We start from the raw sequence: 18,434 nt of genomic DNA, 5'->3' as shown, positions 1-18,434 counted from the left end.
ATAAATCGGGCATGAGACTGCACTTTCCTAAAACCTGAAAAAACTGAAAATGCGCGTGAAATTGGGCCAAAAAAGTACCAAAAACAGGCTGAAATTAAATAAAGTTATGGAAATTTTGACTATAAAAAACCTGAATTCAGTTTTAAACTGAAAATTCTCATGCCTGAATTAAATGAATAACCCCTATAAATGAAGCTACAACCCTCTCCTACATGTATTAGGGTTACTGTCAAGTTCCTATGCAAAGATCATTAAAACAAATTAAAGACTGAAATTTTGACAAATTAAAAACCTGTTTATTTCGTTATTACCAAACCTGATGAACCTGTTTCAAGATCATTTAAAACAAAACAAACCCCATATACCAAGATATTTGCCAGTTGTATAATTTCTTAGTTTTGGACACTCCCAATTGATAATTTCAATCATGGAATTAATAGGCCACACTGATTTCCTTGGGATAAGTGTTTGATTGTCTGTTAAGCAGGCAACAATATGATCCACACCCTTCAGGTAATGATATAATATTGGATGGCTGAGCATGAAACCATAACATATCGGATGAGTCATAAAAATATCGGACGAGCCAACGGCGAGTTCGATATTTGTATGACTCATCCGATATGTTATGGTATCATGCGAAATAAGCCATCCAATATTATCATTATTAGGTTTTCTTAACTCCTAATAACCCTGAAAACATAATAATGCTTTAACTTGGGAGTAATAAGTAACATAAAATTTGAATAAAACTTGGCGAAAAATTATTGCAAAAATACATCGAGCATGAATCCCTTATTCACGTCATCTGCAAAATCCAAGTTTGAATCGGACCATTTTGCCCATTTGTGATTCTAATTACCAAAAATTACCAAACTTGGTGCTGTGCACATATCTTTTAAAACCCATTTTCTTTTCTCTTCTTCCCCATTTTCCCTTATCATCTTTTCACTTTCCCCTAGCATCTTGTGTCCCACCCATTTCTTTCCCCTACTTCCCCCAGCACGTTAATGTTGACATAATTCCAAACCATCCATCAAGCCTTCCAACAAATGCCTAACATACAAGTACATCTACACTTTGTATCAGCTTACATCCAAACTTAACATCAACACCTTCAGCTGTCAAATTTTGTCATCAGCATGTTTGTTAGGAGTCCACTTACCGAAGCGTCTTTGAGTTTCTTAAAGTCAGGCTTGATGTAATATACGATTCCATCCCAAGCTCCATCCAATGTAAGTCCACGGATAAGAAGGATAAATAGGACTAGGTAAGGGAATGTAGCCGTCACATAGACTACCTATATGGGAGGGAGGATTGAATGAGACGAAATAAAATAAAAAATGTCAACTGTGAAGTAAGGCTGGCATTTTCGGTCGGGTAAACGGTAAGGCTGGCATTTTCGGTCGGGTAAACGGGTACCCGCCCGAGATTACATTACCCGGGTAGGAAATACCCTCCTCGGGTACCCGAAATTCAAAAAAAAAAAAAAAAAGTTTTTTATTTTTTTCGGTTTGTAGTGTCCCTGGACCTGAGACCTAAATGCTAGGATCATTCATGGTTGACCTAAAAAAATTTAAAAAATTCAAGATATTTTGTTATTTTTAATATGAAAATTGATAATTTGTATTCATGTCATAGTCTATTAATGATTTCAAAATGCATTCAAATTCAATACATTTTGAAATCATTAATAGACTATGACATGAATACAAATTATCAATTTTCATATAAAAATAACAAAATATCTTGAAATTTTTTTTTAAATTTTTTTTTTTTTAGGTCAACCATGAATGATCCTGGCATTTAGGTCTAGGTCCAGAGACACTACAAAACCAAATTTTTTGATTTTTTTTTTTTGCAATTTGGTACCCGGTTACCCGCCTCGAAAATTGCGTCGGGTACCCGGGTACAAAATTACCCGAAAATGCCAGGCCTAGTAAACGGGTACCCGCCGAGATTACATTACCGGGTAGGAAATACCCTCCCCGGTACCAAATAAAATTAAAAAATAAAAATAAAAAAAATAAAAAATTTTCATTCATGGTTGACCTAAAAAAAAAATTTAAAAAAATCAAGATATTTTGTTATTTTTAATATGAAAATTGATAATTTGTATTCATGTCATAGTCTATTAATGATTTCAAAATGCATTCAAATTCAATACGTTTTGAAATCATTAATAGACTATGACATGAATACATATTATCAATTTTCATATAAAAATAACAAAATATCTTGAAATTTTTTTTTTTTTTTTAGGTCAACCATGAATGATCCTAACATTTAGGTCTAGGTCCAGAGACACTACAAAACCGAAAAATAAAAAATTAAAAAAAAAAATTAAAAAAATTGTTTTTTTTTGCAATTTGGTACCCGTTACCCGCCGAAAATGCGTCGGGTACCGGGTACAAAATTACCCGAAAATGCCAGGCCTAGTAAACGGGTACCGAGATTACATTACCCGGTAGGAAATACCCTCCCCGGTACCAAATAAAATTAAAAAATAAAAATAAAAATAAAAAAATTTTCATTCATGGTTGACTAAAAAAAAAAAAAAAAAAAATCAAGATATTTTGTTATTTTTAATATGAAAATTGATAATTTGTATTCATGTTATAGTCTATTAATGATTTCAAAATGCATTCAAATTCAATACATTTTGAAATCATTAATAGACTATGACATGAATACATATTATCAATTTTCATATAAAAAATAACAAAATATCTTGAAATTTTTTTTTTTAGGTCAACCATGAATGATCCTAACATTTAGGTCTAGGTCCAGAGACACTACAAAACCGAAAAAATAAAAACTTAAAAAAAAAATTAAAAAAAAATTGTTGTTTTTTTTTGCAATTTCAGGTACCGGTTACCCGCCTGAAAATTCGGGGTGGTACCCGGTACAAAATTACCCGAAAATGCCAGGCCTACTGTGAAGTCCATTTTTTTTTGCGATTTCATGCTCTTTTAAGCTTGCGTAAAATTAAACACACATGAACAAATTGTGCAAGTCCATGGAAAACTTAAAAAAAAACATGCTGAAAAATGATAGCGTGAGAAGTACTGGTGTGAAAATTGCCACTTTTACATGATCGCATCAAAGGTGTTATCCCATTGAAGCTTTTCTATTGCCGCATGTACATATATGTACATTGTGCATAATTTGCAGATTTTGAACCACCGCTCTTGTTTTTAAATTTTGAGTTTTCTTCCACAGATCAATACATAAAGGAACATATTTGTGCTATTTTCTTTTCTTGGGAACTGCATTGAGAGCAAAAATCAAAAAAATGTTCTGCAAAAATTCCACTTTAATACAGCATTTCATTAAATTGGCTAAAACAAATACATTTTTATGCTTTTGTTCAACAATCAACATCACAAGATGATGGTACTGGTTGTTCTAGAAGACAAAAGAATGGACATTGACACAAGCTACTTTCTAACCAAACATTTAACCTTGCAGGTAAAATGTTGTTCCAAATTTAATTATTAAAACTCAGGGTCTTTGGAGCAGAAAACATTTCACTTACAAACAAACATACATAAACATCTCAAAATAAGTAACTAACCCCCCCCTTAAATAATGGCCATTATTCAAAAAGGGGCTATTGTATTGCAAATCTGTAAAATGCGTTGAAAGCAGTATTTATTTCTGCGCATTTTGACACCTCATTTGATACGATAGCCCAGAAAACAATAAAACACCGGTCAATTTAATGTAGTGAGCTCCAGATTTGAAAGTTGCACTTACATACAAATTTTTACAATACAAAAATACTACTCAGATATCATTACACAGATTTCCTTCCATTACACTAAATGCAAAATCAATAGAATTTACTGCAACTTTCAAATCTTGGGCTACATTGATTAAAAATGTACGCTGTGACATCAATATTTAATCAATTGCTACAAATGAGGTGTCAAAATGTGCAGAAATAAATTCTGCTTCCAATGCATTTTACAGATTTGTAATACAATCACCCGTTTTTGAATAATGGTCATTATTTAAGGGGGGTTAGTTACTTTTTTTGAGATGTTTACATATTACATACATATACAAGGTTAAGAGTCTTCACCACTAGCTCGACTTAATACTGTATGAAAATATTCTGTGAAACATATCTTTCACCTTCTGGCAGGTTTTTTTTTTATAGAGGAAATAATTTTTGTCAAGGTTAGAATTTATGATTTCTGATTAATTTCCAAACACATCCATAATTCATATCAACTATATATATTTTGAGGTGACATTCAAGTTGGTGGGAGTGGGACATCATCTACATACAGGAGAACAAAATTTATAGGTGTGAAAGGTTTTACCAATGTTCAGACTCTATATTCTGCACATGCTGTTGAACATAATTTATATACATCTCCTGAACAGTACGAAATTCCCCTGTGCTTGATCCTTGGAATGTTTTCCCCATGTTGGATCTAAACATCCTTGAATATTTATCCCATCATGTTGACTCTACAAGCACTGGAACATTTCCAACAACATTCTACCAGTGGGGGTACAAACTTTAAAGTTCATGCTGTACATGTTGAACGTGCAGCAACATTATTGCTAATGATGTACGTAACGAATAAGATCATGGTTTCAGTCCATGTAATTTAGCGAACGTGACGGCCAGCAAATAGGCCTACCAGTTAGTCCAGTTTTTAGTTTACTCATGATTATGATATAGGGTGGAAATTTTCTGCATTTCGGCCACTTTTTTCATTGAAAAAAATTATGGGGGCGTGGTTAATAGGGTGGGGCATGTTTTAGGAAAAATGAGGTAATTGTCCCTACCTTGCCGGATGATTTGACACCTTTAGCGATACACAAAAAGACAATGACCCAGGCTAGGAGAAGACACAAACAAATCTGCCATCTAATGCCTCCAAGTTCCTCTAGTCCGGAGCTTCTATCCAGCACATATTTACTGCAGAAGGAGAAACAAAAACTATTAATAATATTGATGGAATAAAATAAAATAAAATAAAACATTCATAAGACCTCGCATTGAGAGCAGCGGGTCTTTGTTGCAACATGGAATTCAGTTTAGAGTCAACTGTGATGTACATGACTCAATATGTGGGGGACCTGTAAGAAATTGAGAGGGATGTCATAGCCAAGAAATGGAAAAATGGTTAGTTCAAGTGAAATATTTAACCAACTGTCTGCAGATTAATCAATTCTTATCAATTTTTGTTTGAAGGAGTACGGTATCATAAAAGCATCCTCTTTTTAGGTTCACTCTATATAATATGCACTAAAATAATTGTTTCCAAAATTTCAGTTGGTTGAGACATTATTAAATTTGCAATTGCATGTTGTGCTTTAATTGCATTACATTGCTCCATAGACCACATACATGTTAGTTCTGTCTATCTACAGACAAAATAAATATTTGTCATTATCAAGCAACAAGATGTACTACAAGAAAGGTTATGCACATTATGTTTGTAGTCATAGGTAAAATGTATACTTAGGTATAACAACAAGAGAAGAACTCAATGAAGTTTCACTGAAATTGGGCATGTACGATAACTGTGAGCATATAAATGGTTAAACTTTAAAATCTTTGGAGTTTAACAGTAATAAAACTATATCCCACAACTTGGAAGGCACTTCACTGATATATGTTGCTGCCAGCCCCAGGCCGCCAGCACTTTGATTTGATAACAGATGGGATGCAGTGCAGTTGGGTGGGTTTGAGGGAGGATACAACATCACACGTAATATGATGCTGTTGCTATGGTTACTTACTCCCAGAATTCCTGAGACGGCCTGGTGTAGTTCATGGTTGTGTTTGCTATGGTGCTGTTGTCGCCAGCCTTGCTCACCATGCAGTTTTCTGTGTTCCAAGCGCGGTTGCATTCGCTCCAAGGTAAATTCTTGGTGAATGATGCGTAGAGATAGAAGAGGGTGTAACAGATGATTACATTGTAGTAAATACATACGATGGCCGTGATGAAACACATACTGTAGCCCAATCCTACAAATGATTGAAAGATATAAAGAAACGCTGTATTTTATACGATGTAAATAAATTATGATATAAAGTTCACCTATGAACACTATCAAATACCCAATGATATGAAACTCTTTGCATAAAATTGCAAAGTTTTTTTTTAAATTGAGTTTTGGAATGTGTGTGTTATAGGGACCTATTTGATTGATTGCAGGGTTTCTGTGGTTTAATTATAACGCTTCTGACAAAGACTCTGCTAGGATTTACTAATTAAATGAATTTTGTGTGGGATTTTTAGTCAAGGTACATGTACATGTATGCAGTTTTCAGCCAATTCCCTTAAACATTTAGAAGTAAAGCTCTGCCAGTATTTGTGTTTACAAGTTTCTATTAAATTGTGTAACTTTGTATACATGTAGATCTACTGTTAGTAGGAATTAATGAGTCACTAATTCCATACATCACATTTTCCCCATTATTTTCTCGTAAACCGGTACATCAGTCCAATCTCCCTAAAGCCCGATCCTGACTCCACATCGCAGCGATGCTATAAAAAACTAATCTGAGCCAGGTTTTACGAGCTCAGCGGTGAAAATTCTCATCGCGCGGTGGAAATTTTGGTCCGCGATGGAGTTGAACATTATGTTCAACTTTTTCGCACCGCGCTGTGATATCGCAGCGCCCGCTTCTGATTGGCTGCTGGAAAATCAAGGTCGGTAGAATGACCTTAAAAGGAGATGCAGACCCCACATGCTTTTAAAATGTACATTTCAATTTCATCGTGCGATGCTACGATGTTTGAAAAGCGTCAGGATCGGGCTTTATATGGATCTCTCTGTTATTTGTATAAATGGGCTCTCTGTTATCTGGATACGTGTGAAATTCATAGGAAAATATGGTTTTAATGCTTTGACATTTAGCATGTTGAATGTGACTTAATGTTCAAACACCATCTTTCGGTACTTTTATTACCCCATGTTGAGCAACCTTTAGTTCTAATTTTGATTGTTCACTTATCTGACCAATAGGTCCCATCATGGCTGGATAAGAGGTTGGACATGTATTTGCACATCTGCTTAACAACCCATCTTCACAGAAGTTTCATTATTAGTATTACATGATAAATTCAATCAATTATTCCCAAACTAGCTGGTATGAAAATATTGCAACTGAAATATTCCTGGCGTGACATTCTGGTGATGTAGAAGAACATTAATGTATTTTGGGCCTGCTCATGTAGTATTGCTATAACAGCATGTAGCTGTCTAGCATGCCACAGATATGTGAGCACTTTTAATAGGTCCTATTTTAGTCAAGTTGACCTTCTTGGTAAATTAACAGAGATAGCACTCTTCCTCTATTTGTGAAAAAGTCTCAAGAACCTAGGCTATTATAATGACGGCATGAACAGCAAATCTCGGCAGGGAAAGGAAGGCCCCACAAAATGTACTTTCCCATCCAATCCATATAAGATTTAAAATACAAAATTGATGGTCTAACATTTTGGCCTTATGGTGAAGATTAACAACAGTCCTCTTCCAAACCCTCACTTCAGATTTTCATCTGCCATGGAAATGGACAATAAATAGTGAAACAGGCCCATAGCTAGAAAGGGTGGGGCATGAGGGGGACACAAGCTCCTCCCCATTCCCCAACAAAATCCACCAAGGTCCACAAAATCTCTATTGCCCTTATTCCAAATCCCTCACAAATTACTAGACATTTGCCCAATATCACCCAAATCCACACACACACAATTCCAGTATCCATCCAATTTTACAGGGCACCCACAAAAGCCATTATTTTTTCTTTAAAAACCTGCCCCACGCCCTGAAATTTTAATTTACAATATGCTAGGTAAAATAATCTTAAGGGATGTACCATTAGATATTATTGTGGAGGCTAGGGAGTTTTTTGAAAAAAAAATTGCCTCACTGATAGGTAAAAAAAAAAAAAATTAAATTGCCTCATTGATGAGTAAAAAAAAAATTTGCCTCACTTATGAGTAAAATTTGTTTCCCCCTACCCAGCTCTGTATAAAGGCAAAAAAAAATTCTGCCGGACCCCAACTCCCTAGGCCCCCATAATATCTAATGGTGCGTCCCTAACTGCATGAGTGCATGGTTGCAGGAAGATCCCTCATTCCAAGTTTAATATGCTCAAACGCCATCAAAACTAATCCAGGCACCACTGCCTTGACTTTGACCCTTCCTAATTCCAGGCTTTGAAGAAGTCCAATGGGTCATCACAGAGGAAGTTCAAGGCTAGAGTTTATTTATTTATTTACACACCATCTGTTACCAAATGCCTACTGGGGGATATCAATAAAGTTTTGGAACCCTACCAAATTGGTGATGCATGCGTGCCTGACCTAGTATGAATACAGCAGCTGTGACCTACATGTACTATTGTAAGCTATCCAGTACAAGAACGCATGCACGTACGTAGTTGATTGTGGTGGCAAATATTTTGGCGGGAAATGGGGATTAGGGAACTTCCAATTTGTGTGGATTTGTGTGGACTCCTGGTTGCTTGCTTTGGAGTCTACTTTCAGGATTTTAGGGCTAAATACCCTAAACCTCAGACACAAACCTCAATAGTAGTTTCCTTTCACAGGTTGCTTTCTATTAAAAATGATCCCCATTATTTAAATTTTGAGGGCAATTTTAGCATTCTCGGGGGAAAATATCCCTCATTATTTTGAACACGTGACAGGTACAGGTACCGGTACCACTAAAATAAAGGTAAGTAAATTAACTTTATCCTGGACCCTACGAATGAATGTATGACATGTACTACATTGTGTACTACAGAATATGCAATGATGTAGCGCAAATTAATTTGAATTCATGTATACTGGAACTTTACCATGGAATATTTCAAAAACATTGGTTTAATTTCAGTACCTGTCTTCTACATACAAACAACATATCAAATGTTATTTGATGCCCCCAATATTTTAAAAACCTTTTGGAAATCTATGGAGCTTTACCAGCCAATAAATGTAGGCCCCTATGTTTCTTTTCCTCGTGCAGTTTTTGAGAGATGGCCCTCTCCTGGGCTTATTGTATACATTTTTCTTTGAGCATTGTTAAATCATATTTATGGCATTTGCACCAGTTTATGTTATGTTTCCCACCATGTCTTCATCAACAATCTTTTCTTTCAGTGCTACATGTACCTCTCTGGCCTTATCATGTTTTCCCCCTCTTTCTCCCTTTTTCATTTGAGCTTCTGGTAATTATCTTTGCCACACATTTTCTTTCCCAAGTTACCTATATTGGCCTGGTCCTCCCATTAATGGTATAGATCTGCACAATCTGCTCTATCATACACAGCCCTCGAATTAACCTACTGCACCCATGGCATTTTGCCGTGTGCCCATCCCCACTGCCGTAAGGCCCTCAAAATATGTCCTTTACCCAAGGCAGTCACTTGCCATGCCCTCCAATGAAGTTGCCGGTGGTGCTCCAGCCCTGCGCCTTCATTATAAAATCATCTATCTATGTTTGTGTGTGTTTTCTTCACTTTTGAGAAATTGCCTTGGTGCCCTTCTCAAATTTTCAACAGTTAGATAGATAGTTGATACCTTGAATGTAGGCCTATATAGCCCTATCAGTCTTAATTAAAGCAACTATAGAAGGGGTAGATATCAAACTGATTTCTCTGCAGTAAACCAATAGTATTTTTAACCTACTTTCTGGTACGGCAGGTTGAAGTTTTATTGGCTTGACTTGCAGCTTGAAAATTGAGCCTCTTGGCAGGCACCACCAAGCCTGCATTCTAACAATTACCCTTAAACTTGACCTTTATTATTTTGTAGCTTATTACATGTATGTGTAACCTAAATACAAACAACAAACAATTGGTTATGACTAGCCGACTATTAATTATAAAAAAATATTATATATCCATAAAGTTGATGCAAAGAATTGTGCTGATTTGTTTCTACTTATGAATGCAGTTTCTTAATTCTATTGTTTGAACAACATTATCTCCATTTATTTTTAAAGAATCAAATCAAGATATGCAGTTTTCGTCCTGCTGACTACAACATCAGAAGATTCAAAGACATACCCAATAGGCCTATAAAATGTCCAAAACTGCATTAAAATACACACCATGATTGAGATCCTATGTTATGCAGCTAATAATAATATTTATTTTTTCGGTTTTGTAGTGTCCCTGGACCTACAGCTATATGCTAGGATCATTCATGGTTGACCTACTAAAAAAAAAAAAAAAAATTGCATGATTGTTCAATGCATTTTGATATCATTAAGTCATAAGAGAGTATGACATGAATACAAATTATCACTTTTCATATTAAAAACACAAACAGTAAGTCAACCATGAAATGATGGACACTACAAAACCGAAAAAATAAATAACTTTATAAATAATCTTTATCAAAAAATAGGAAAATTAGGAAAATAGCATAAAACCGGGCTAAAAACCCCAAAATCAGACTGAAAATAAACAAGAATGTGATTGGCTATAAAAATGTAGGGATTCCTATCTAAATTCTGAGAATATCTTGACTGGTCCAAATAATGTTTGTTTTGTGAATTGCTTTTTTTCATGATCCAACATTCATTGAGGTCCAGAATATATAAAATGATCCACCCCAAACAAAAATATGGGCACAAACTTTTAATGCCAAATTGCTGATATTTAGTCATACATTGTAATATTTGCTGATTTCTAGTAAACTACCAATAAATTCTCACCATAGATGGCACAAGAGTATAATGTTCTCACACAGTATCCTGGGTAGCACAGCATTCCCTTCTCAATAGGAGTTGATTCAACCCCTAGACTGCTATATTACTTGACCCTCCCATATATTAAATAGCCATGACCTCCATGAGCACTTGGAAAAGTTATCCTCTGTAATTTTTGAGGTATTTGTAGTCACTGAAACAGAATCTGCTTGCCATTTGAAAAGCAGGGGATGACGAGTACTAGATGGGATATATACCACACAAAGATGAAGTGTCTATAATAATGAATGAATGCATCTTTATTTCCATATTAATCAAAAAGTAAAACATTGAAATGATTACAAATCAAAATGAATACAAATCAAAATGTAACATCATGCACAGACATTCCAAGACAAGGAGGAGATGGTCAGCATTGATCATCCCTGAACAGAAATAACTACGCACACAATATTATTATGAATAAAAAACATTGTTACCCTGGTAGGAACATGAGGAATGATTTATCAAAGTTTAGTTTTGACATACAAGCATCAAAATCAATGTTTGTTACAAAAAATAAATAAAAAAGTCAATGTTTTGGGACCACCCCCCCAAAAAAAAAAACACACACCCAGTTATATATTTTCTTTGTCCTTACCTTTGAAGAGAGGTGAGATGCTCCACACCCCGATACATCCTCTGCTGGCAAACTGTCCGAATCCCAGCTCCAGAATAAACATAGGTAGACCGGCAAAACACAACATCATCAGGTAAGGGACCAAGAAGGCTCCTGGGTCAGCACAAAAAGGTGAAATAAGTGAGTAATATAGATTGGTTTTTCTAAACAAAACATAAATACTGGCTAGAACTGAGGGGTGCCAGGCCCATGAGTCCAGTAAGGCAGGGCTTCTTAATCAATGGGTCTCACACTCACCCCCCCCAATTCTTTGTTTTGACTTCACACTAAAAAAAGAGTTGGAATAGTAACTTTTGGTTCATAGGAATTTGAATGGAACTTAATCTGGTCGTGTTCTCAGATGTTATAAAGTCTTCTAGCGCCAAATTTCCACACAAACAAGGTCGGCTTCGAAGTTGAGACACTTTTCAAGATTGTTTTTAACCATTTAAAACTGCAAAGTTCTTTCTTAAGATTTGAGATTAATATAGTTTTACAAGCTGCTTTTGAAAAGTTTTGAGAACTTTCTAGTACAATTCTTTTTTTATCAGTTGACCTGATTTTATACCCGCCACCTGTCCAAAATGATGACCAGCGCAGCCAAGCCTAGTTTTCCAGGAAATCCTAGTTTTCCAGGAAATGCGTACCCAACCTCCTTTATTATTTAATATCTTTTATTCTGTCAGATGTATACAAGGCTTACTTACAAGCTGTTGCAAATAATAATCAAATTTCCTGAGAGAGATTACAATTTTATTCAATTCATGATTTTCATTAAATGTAGGCTTAAATCTATTTTGCTAAATTATTTGCGAGATGATAAAACTAACTTCTTGCATTACAAAGATGTAATTTGTTTGAAAGCTTCAACCTCCCTCTCCCGTTTTGAATAATTATAATACCGTACTGCGTACTCATTAATACTGATGATCTACAAGGAAATCTGAATACAGCCAAAAAGAAACAAAACAGAAATTGAATGGAGAAAATTACTAGAGCTGATGGCAGATCATCCTGTCATAAAATTATCATTGTCATGATAGAGGTTTGACCGCTGCTATTTATGTACGTACATTTGTACAAACCAGGAAAACAACCGATCAATTAAATTGATCTGGAACAAATTAGATTTCCTATTCATTATATCATTAATTGACAACCTTAATTGATTGATCTAATCTGTTGTAATGCCTTAAACAGCTGTATAGGAAATCTATTTAACCTATTCAGACCACTACACACATCGCTGATCAAGGCCAGCAGCATGGATGCCAGGTACCAAGTAGCCTGAGCAGATGGTTTCACCTAAAATTAAAGCATATTCCTTAGATCACTGTCATGTCACGCAAAGACTCCATTTTTAGAATTCCCCCAATTGTTAGGACAAAAAAAGTTTACTGATCTTACCTCCGCCATTGCGGTAACATAGATATGGAAATCTCCAAATGTTGCCCAAGCCTACAGCATAGCCAACACACGAGAGCATAAAATCCAGCTTCTTTGCCCCAGTTTCCTCTCTCTTCATTCTCATCACCACTCTTCTTCTTCTTCTGCTCCTCTGCATCATGAAGAGGAAGGGCCTTGAACTCAACAGTCTGCAAACAAAAAATATATATAATATATCCAATCAAATCCTCAAAACCTAAATAAAATGTACTAGTTTGGGTGCATTACTTGACCACATTGATCAGCATTGATAGCCTCATTCCCTCTCAACTTTATCTCATCAAAATCATAAAATGCAGATATTTGGTATCATGTATATTTAAATTCACACTTTTTCTCATAACCACAGTGAAATATTAGGAATGGGATACGTTTACTTTCTACGATTCTTTATATGGTAGTTTGGTGGGGCACCCTGGAAGTTGCTTCTAGAATCCAAGACACTGTTCAAATTTTGAATTACAATGAATGTTTGAGCGATGGGTCTCAATGTCCGCTCTGAGCACCTGACAGGTATTGTTCTGTTTCTAACCAGTTCTGTTCAGTTTCCATCACTTTTTGGTCTTTAATTTCAAACAAAAATGCCTCAACAACAAAATCTCTTCTACCAGGGCCCATAAAAATTCTTCTACAATACAATAGGCATACTTGACTTGAGGTCAAGACAATAGAAAATAATGGCAACAGCTGATAGCTTAAAGTTTTACCAAGTTGATGTAAACAAATACTTCAACAGTCAATACCAACAACACACATCATATTGAACATAATAGTATTATTTCACCATTAAAATGATAGACATCAATAGGCTATGTAGTTAGCAATTAAGTGAAAGTTGAAGTTTCTGGGTCACATTTTTTGTCCAGTGATGAGGCGACACTTTTCATTACTCCATAATTGACTGCATTTCATTATTACATACATATTTGTTGATGTAAAACTATGTCAAAACCTGGATTAATGCTTAGATCATGATTTGCAAAGGTCTATAAAGATACCATTTTTACAGAAATTTTGCAACAGATTGAAAAAAATATTTTGTTTTTAAAATTAAAATTAAAAGAAATTTGCATTTTTCATTGGCCTAAACTGAATGGCTAAGTTGGTCTGTAATAAACTAGCGACATATTAATATTAATTCTACTTACTTGATTAGTCATGTCTGCTGCAGTTTATCTTGATTCCTTAATCTTATGCACAAAAGTTCTGAAATATACAATAACAATATTATTATTATTTTAACACCACCACCACCAATACAGGCCAAGCTAATAGGCCGAGTATTAAAAAATAAAATCCTCTAGGGTTTCAAAAAAAAAAAAAGGGAGGGCCTTTTATTTCTGATCAAAAATACCCATATTTTATATTTAGCATACAATCATGACAATATGAATATTAGTAACTTTTATTTCATTGCTCTGATGTAGGCCCCTCTATATAATTATGTGACACTGACATGATCAAGGGGAATGAGTCACATGTCAACCCTGGTCGAAAATGAGTTTTGTACGTGGCTCAAAATAAGCTAAGGTGTCATAAAAGTGTAACACACAATTATTTTTCCAGCTCTTTTCTTTTGGTCTCCAACCAGGTTTAAATTATAGTATGCACATATATCGTTCATAATACACTAAAAGAAAGATAAGTTATAGACCATTTACTTCACAAATTTAATTTTCTAGCCCTTGCGTACGTTATATTTGACAGACACAATTTTGATGATTTTCTGCAATCAAATAAAAATTTATAAAGTATTACATAAGGTATTTTGTGGTTATTTAGGTGTAGGACCTACAGCAACTGATTGTGGAAAAAAATGTGTCCAAATATTACAATAAGGAGGGTAAATTGTTATAAATAAAATATGTGTGTCTGTCAAGCCATAACATACGCAAGATGTCTGTCAAATGTAACATACAGAATAATAATTTGGCAAAAACAGTAGTTCAAGATGGGAAATTGAATAAAGATCACATGCAGTTTATAAATCACATGTTTTAAAACACTTTTATAAACTCTAAACTATCATCATAATGTGAACATCAAGTGATTTTTAATTTTTTTAAACAAATTGTGTATGTTATTTTTGACAGACACATACAAATCTTATGCGTATGTTACTTGCGTACAAATGTTTGACAGACAACACTTAACAATGGATTGTGTCATCAAAAAAGCGTCTCCTCACAAAGTGATAGTGCCACAAAGCTAGGTGGAGCTAAATGCTATGTCATGTAGCATAATTAGCTGTATTACCCTAGTTTAGCAGGAATTACAGCACCGTCTTGCGTATGTTATATTTTGACAGACATTTCAAGAAAAATTTTAAAATTGTTATATGTTCAAAAAAGATGGCAGCCACTTACAAATTGATTATAATATGGAGAAATGAAGTTATTTACAATAGATTTACCCTTTAGTTTATGCTTCAAGTCTTTGTTTATAAAAAACTGAGGGACTTCAAAATCAATCAAAAGTTTGACAGACAATAGTAACATACATAAAGGCAAACTTTTAAATCCTTTTCTTGATCTGTTAACTTATAATTCATAATGCCTCTTTCTGTTTTTTTTGATTGGTTTACTGCACCATTTTGGGAAACAGGTCACATGAATTTCTATAAGGATCCATAAAAAAATTAAAAGCTGTTGAAAAAAGGCGTCTCTTGGCATGTTACAAACAAAAGTGTAAAAATAGGCATTTTTACAGCTATTTTTTATTTTTTTTATTATTTAGAGTGAAAGGATTTTAATTAAATTGTGTATGCTATGTCTTTACTACCTAAACTTGCCACTAAACTAGCAAATATTCCATTTCTATAATTATTATTTTTAAAAAAAGATGTCAAAATATATGGCTATAATATGACACCTTAGCATATTTTGAGCCACATACGTTTCGAAAGAGGACATTTAGAGCTTTCAGAAACTGAAAACTAAGGCTGGCATTTTCGGTCGGGTAAACGGGTACCGCCCGAGATTACATTACCCGGGTAGGAAATACCCTCCCGGGTACCGAAATTAAAAAAAAAAAAAAAAAAAAATTTTTTTAAAGTTTTTTTTTTTTTCAGTTTTTAGTGTCCTGGACCTAGACCTAAATGCTAGGATCATTCATGGTTGACCTAAAAAAAAAAAAAAAAAAAAAAAAAAAAAAAAAAAAATTCAAGATATTTTGTTATTTTTAATATGAAAATTGATAATTTGTATTCATGTCATAGTCTATTAATGATTTCAAAATGCATTCAAATTCAATACATTTTGAAATCATTAATAGACTATGACATGAATACAAATTATCAATTTTCATATAAAAAATAACAAAATATCTTGAAATTTTTTTTTTTTTTTTTTTAGGTCAACCATGAATGATCCTGGCATTTAGGTCTAGGTCCAGAGACACTACAAAACCGAAAAATAAAAAACTTAAAAAAATAAATAAAAAATTAAAAAAATAAATTTTTTTTTTTTTTTTTTTTGCAATTTTGGTACCGGTTACCCGCCCGAAAATTGCGGCGGGTACCCGGGTACAAAATTACCCGAAAATGCCAGGCCTACTGAAAACCCCATGTTGACACAATTTTTCTTTGCAAAGTTACGTCAATTTATATATCGCTGAAAACAATAGAAAACAAAAGAATTTTAAGACTTTCTTTTACAATATTCTAATCAAAATTAGCGACATCCAACTCATTTCCCTTGATCGTGTCACATATGATCACAAAACCTTCCAGAAGTGTTTCTTGCTTGCATCAGCAAGGCGACAGATAGTATATCAACTTCCAAGATATCTTTTTTCAAAACATACAATTCAAGCGGCCTCTAAAAAGGAAGCGGGGACGAGAAACATTGTTTTATTGTTTTACACAGCCTTATAGTTATAGTAGTTTAGTACTTCAATGTATAGTTTTGTATACTGTGTGTGAACACATGACAATATCAATGCACTAAAAATGTTTTCGCAAAGTCTTTTATAGTGCAGTGCTACACTGTCACTGCTAGTCCTCGCATACGGTACATAATTTATTATAAATTTTATTTTTATATGTGGTTAAAAAGCGTGTGCACAGGATCTTGTTCAAAATAATATATGCTGGATGGTAAAGCTTGTACTGTACTCCCAGCAGAGAAGATGTTGTAATGCAATTTACGACTCTGGTACTAGGAGGAATATAGACAAAAATCATGACTGTGTGGTACCTTTTTTTTCAAAAGCATTTTTGGCACCTTTTTAATTTAAAACGCTCTAAAAAGAATTTTGAGGAAAACAGTACAGTACCACAGTACCAATATAATCAAATTATAATATAATTTTAGGTTTTTATTCAGTGATAATTTGGCATGTGCAACCAAGATTCTCATCTTCTCTGGTGCAACTAATGAACTATGGCAATGGTGTGTGGAGAGAAAAAAATTTGGCAGGCCGAGAAAAGGGCGATTTTTGAATGTAAATTTGGCTCCATTCTGTGATAAATATGTATGAACGGAATCAAGCAACATTTACACAAATGAACGAAAAAAAACCGCGACCCGGCATGCCGGGCTAAGCTGAGACAAAGGCTCTGAAAAGAAACCATTCAATTCAGTGATTCATGCATTGCGAATTTTGTGGAGCATGATTCGCGGGTTGTGGAGGCACGTGTACGAGTGTATACGTATGTCGAGTTGTAAAATAGTATTAATTTCATTTCGGAACTAAGATCTGTGTAACTTAAGCTTAGTTTGCCAATGAATACCAAATCCAAATCCTGACCATGGAAAGACGGCTTGTTTCTCGTTCTACAACTTACACTTCGTCAACAAGGAATTGATTCCACAATCACAGACGTCGCATGGTCGTCATCAGTGACATGTGCTGACTGTACAGTGTGCTGTTTATTCTTCCCCCATCACAAGTGAAATTGGTGATGAGAAACTGAGATGTAACATGGTAAAGAATAATCCCAGAATAATAAGTCCTAAATCATTTCATACGAAATATAATTAATATCGACCTACCGTTTATATAGCAGTGCTAGTACAAGTAATAGTAGTAATCCACGTGTTTATGTTTTCCCAGCTCAGTACACATCCAACAAAGCAACCGGCTCTACTGAATGATTTTTCCCGGATTTTTCTCGCCCCGTGTGGACCACGTACTTTTCCATTTACTCATCGTGCATAAATTACATACCCCCAGCACACCCACAGGTCTTTAACCAATGAGCGTCAAGAGTTTCAAGTTCATTCATAAATTTACTGTAAATAAAAACCTCTTACCCAGACATCAGCACATTGATTAGGGCTATTTCACGTTGTAAATGAAAGCAAATACCCAAATGTGTGTGTTAATGAAACCCGTCACGGTGTAGATTTTTTCCATTTACGCCTGCGAAATCAAGTTCAAGATAAGAGGGAGCGGCAGACAAAAGCAGATGAAATCAGGCCGATCTTCGATACAAAATCCGTACAAAATCAACGGGAAAATCAGTATTATCTTCGGTGGATAATTAAAAATACACACGCCCTGGGATGATAGGGGCCGGGGTATTTTTGTCCTCATTTATCTGTCCGGAAAGTAGGCCTAATGTTGTTTTTTTCGTACATCATTTATTATATTCATTTTAATTTAATATTTACACACACTTGTGGTCAAACGT

General features: G+C 34.6%; 1 protein-coding gene across 1 annotated transcript; it reads right to left on the bottom strand.

Annotated features, from left to right (window-relative positions):
- Positions 1 to 186: 186 nt before the first annotated feature.
- LOC140145557 (sodium-dependent proline transporter-like) lies at positions 187 to 17,935 on the bottom strand. The gene is made up of 7 exons (XM_072167262.1): positions 17,794 to 17,935; positions 13,948 to 14,005; positions 12,761 to 12,948; positions 11,336 to 11,467; positions 5,767 to 5,995; positions 4,807 to 4,939; positions 187 to 1,300 (listed from the first exon to the last, which is right to left on the bottom strand). The coding sequence occupies exons 3-7, from the start codon at positions 12,918 to 12,920 to the stop codon at positions 1,118 to 1,120; spliced, it is 837 nt and encodes a 278-aa protein (XP_072023363.1). The 5' UTR covers positions 12,921 to 12,948; positions 13,948 to 14,005; positions 17,794 to 17,935; the 3' UTR covers positions 187 to 1,117.
- Positions 17,936 to 18,434: the final 499 nt, after the last annotated feature.

The sequence above is a fragment of the Amphiura filiformis genome, unplaced genomic scaffold, assembly GCF_039555335.1.
Source record: "Amphiura filiformis unplaced genomic scaffold, Afil_fr2py scaffold_392, whole genome shotgun sequence".
NCBI lineage: Eukaryota > Metazoa > Echinodermata > Ophiuroidea > Amphilepidida > Amphiuridae > Amphiura > Amphiura filiformis.
This window is presented reverse-complemented; position numbering and strand designations above follow the sequence as displayed.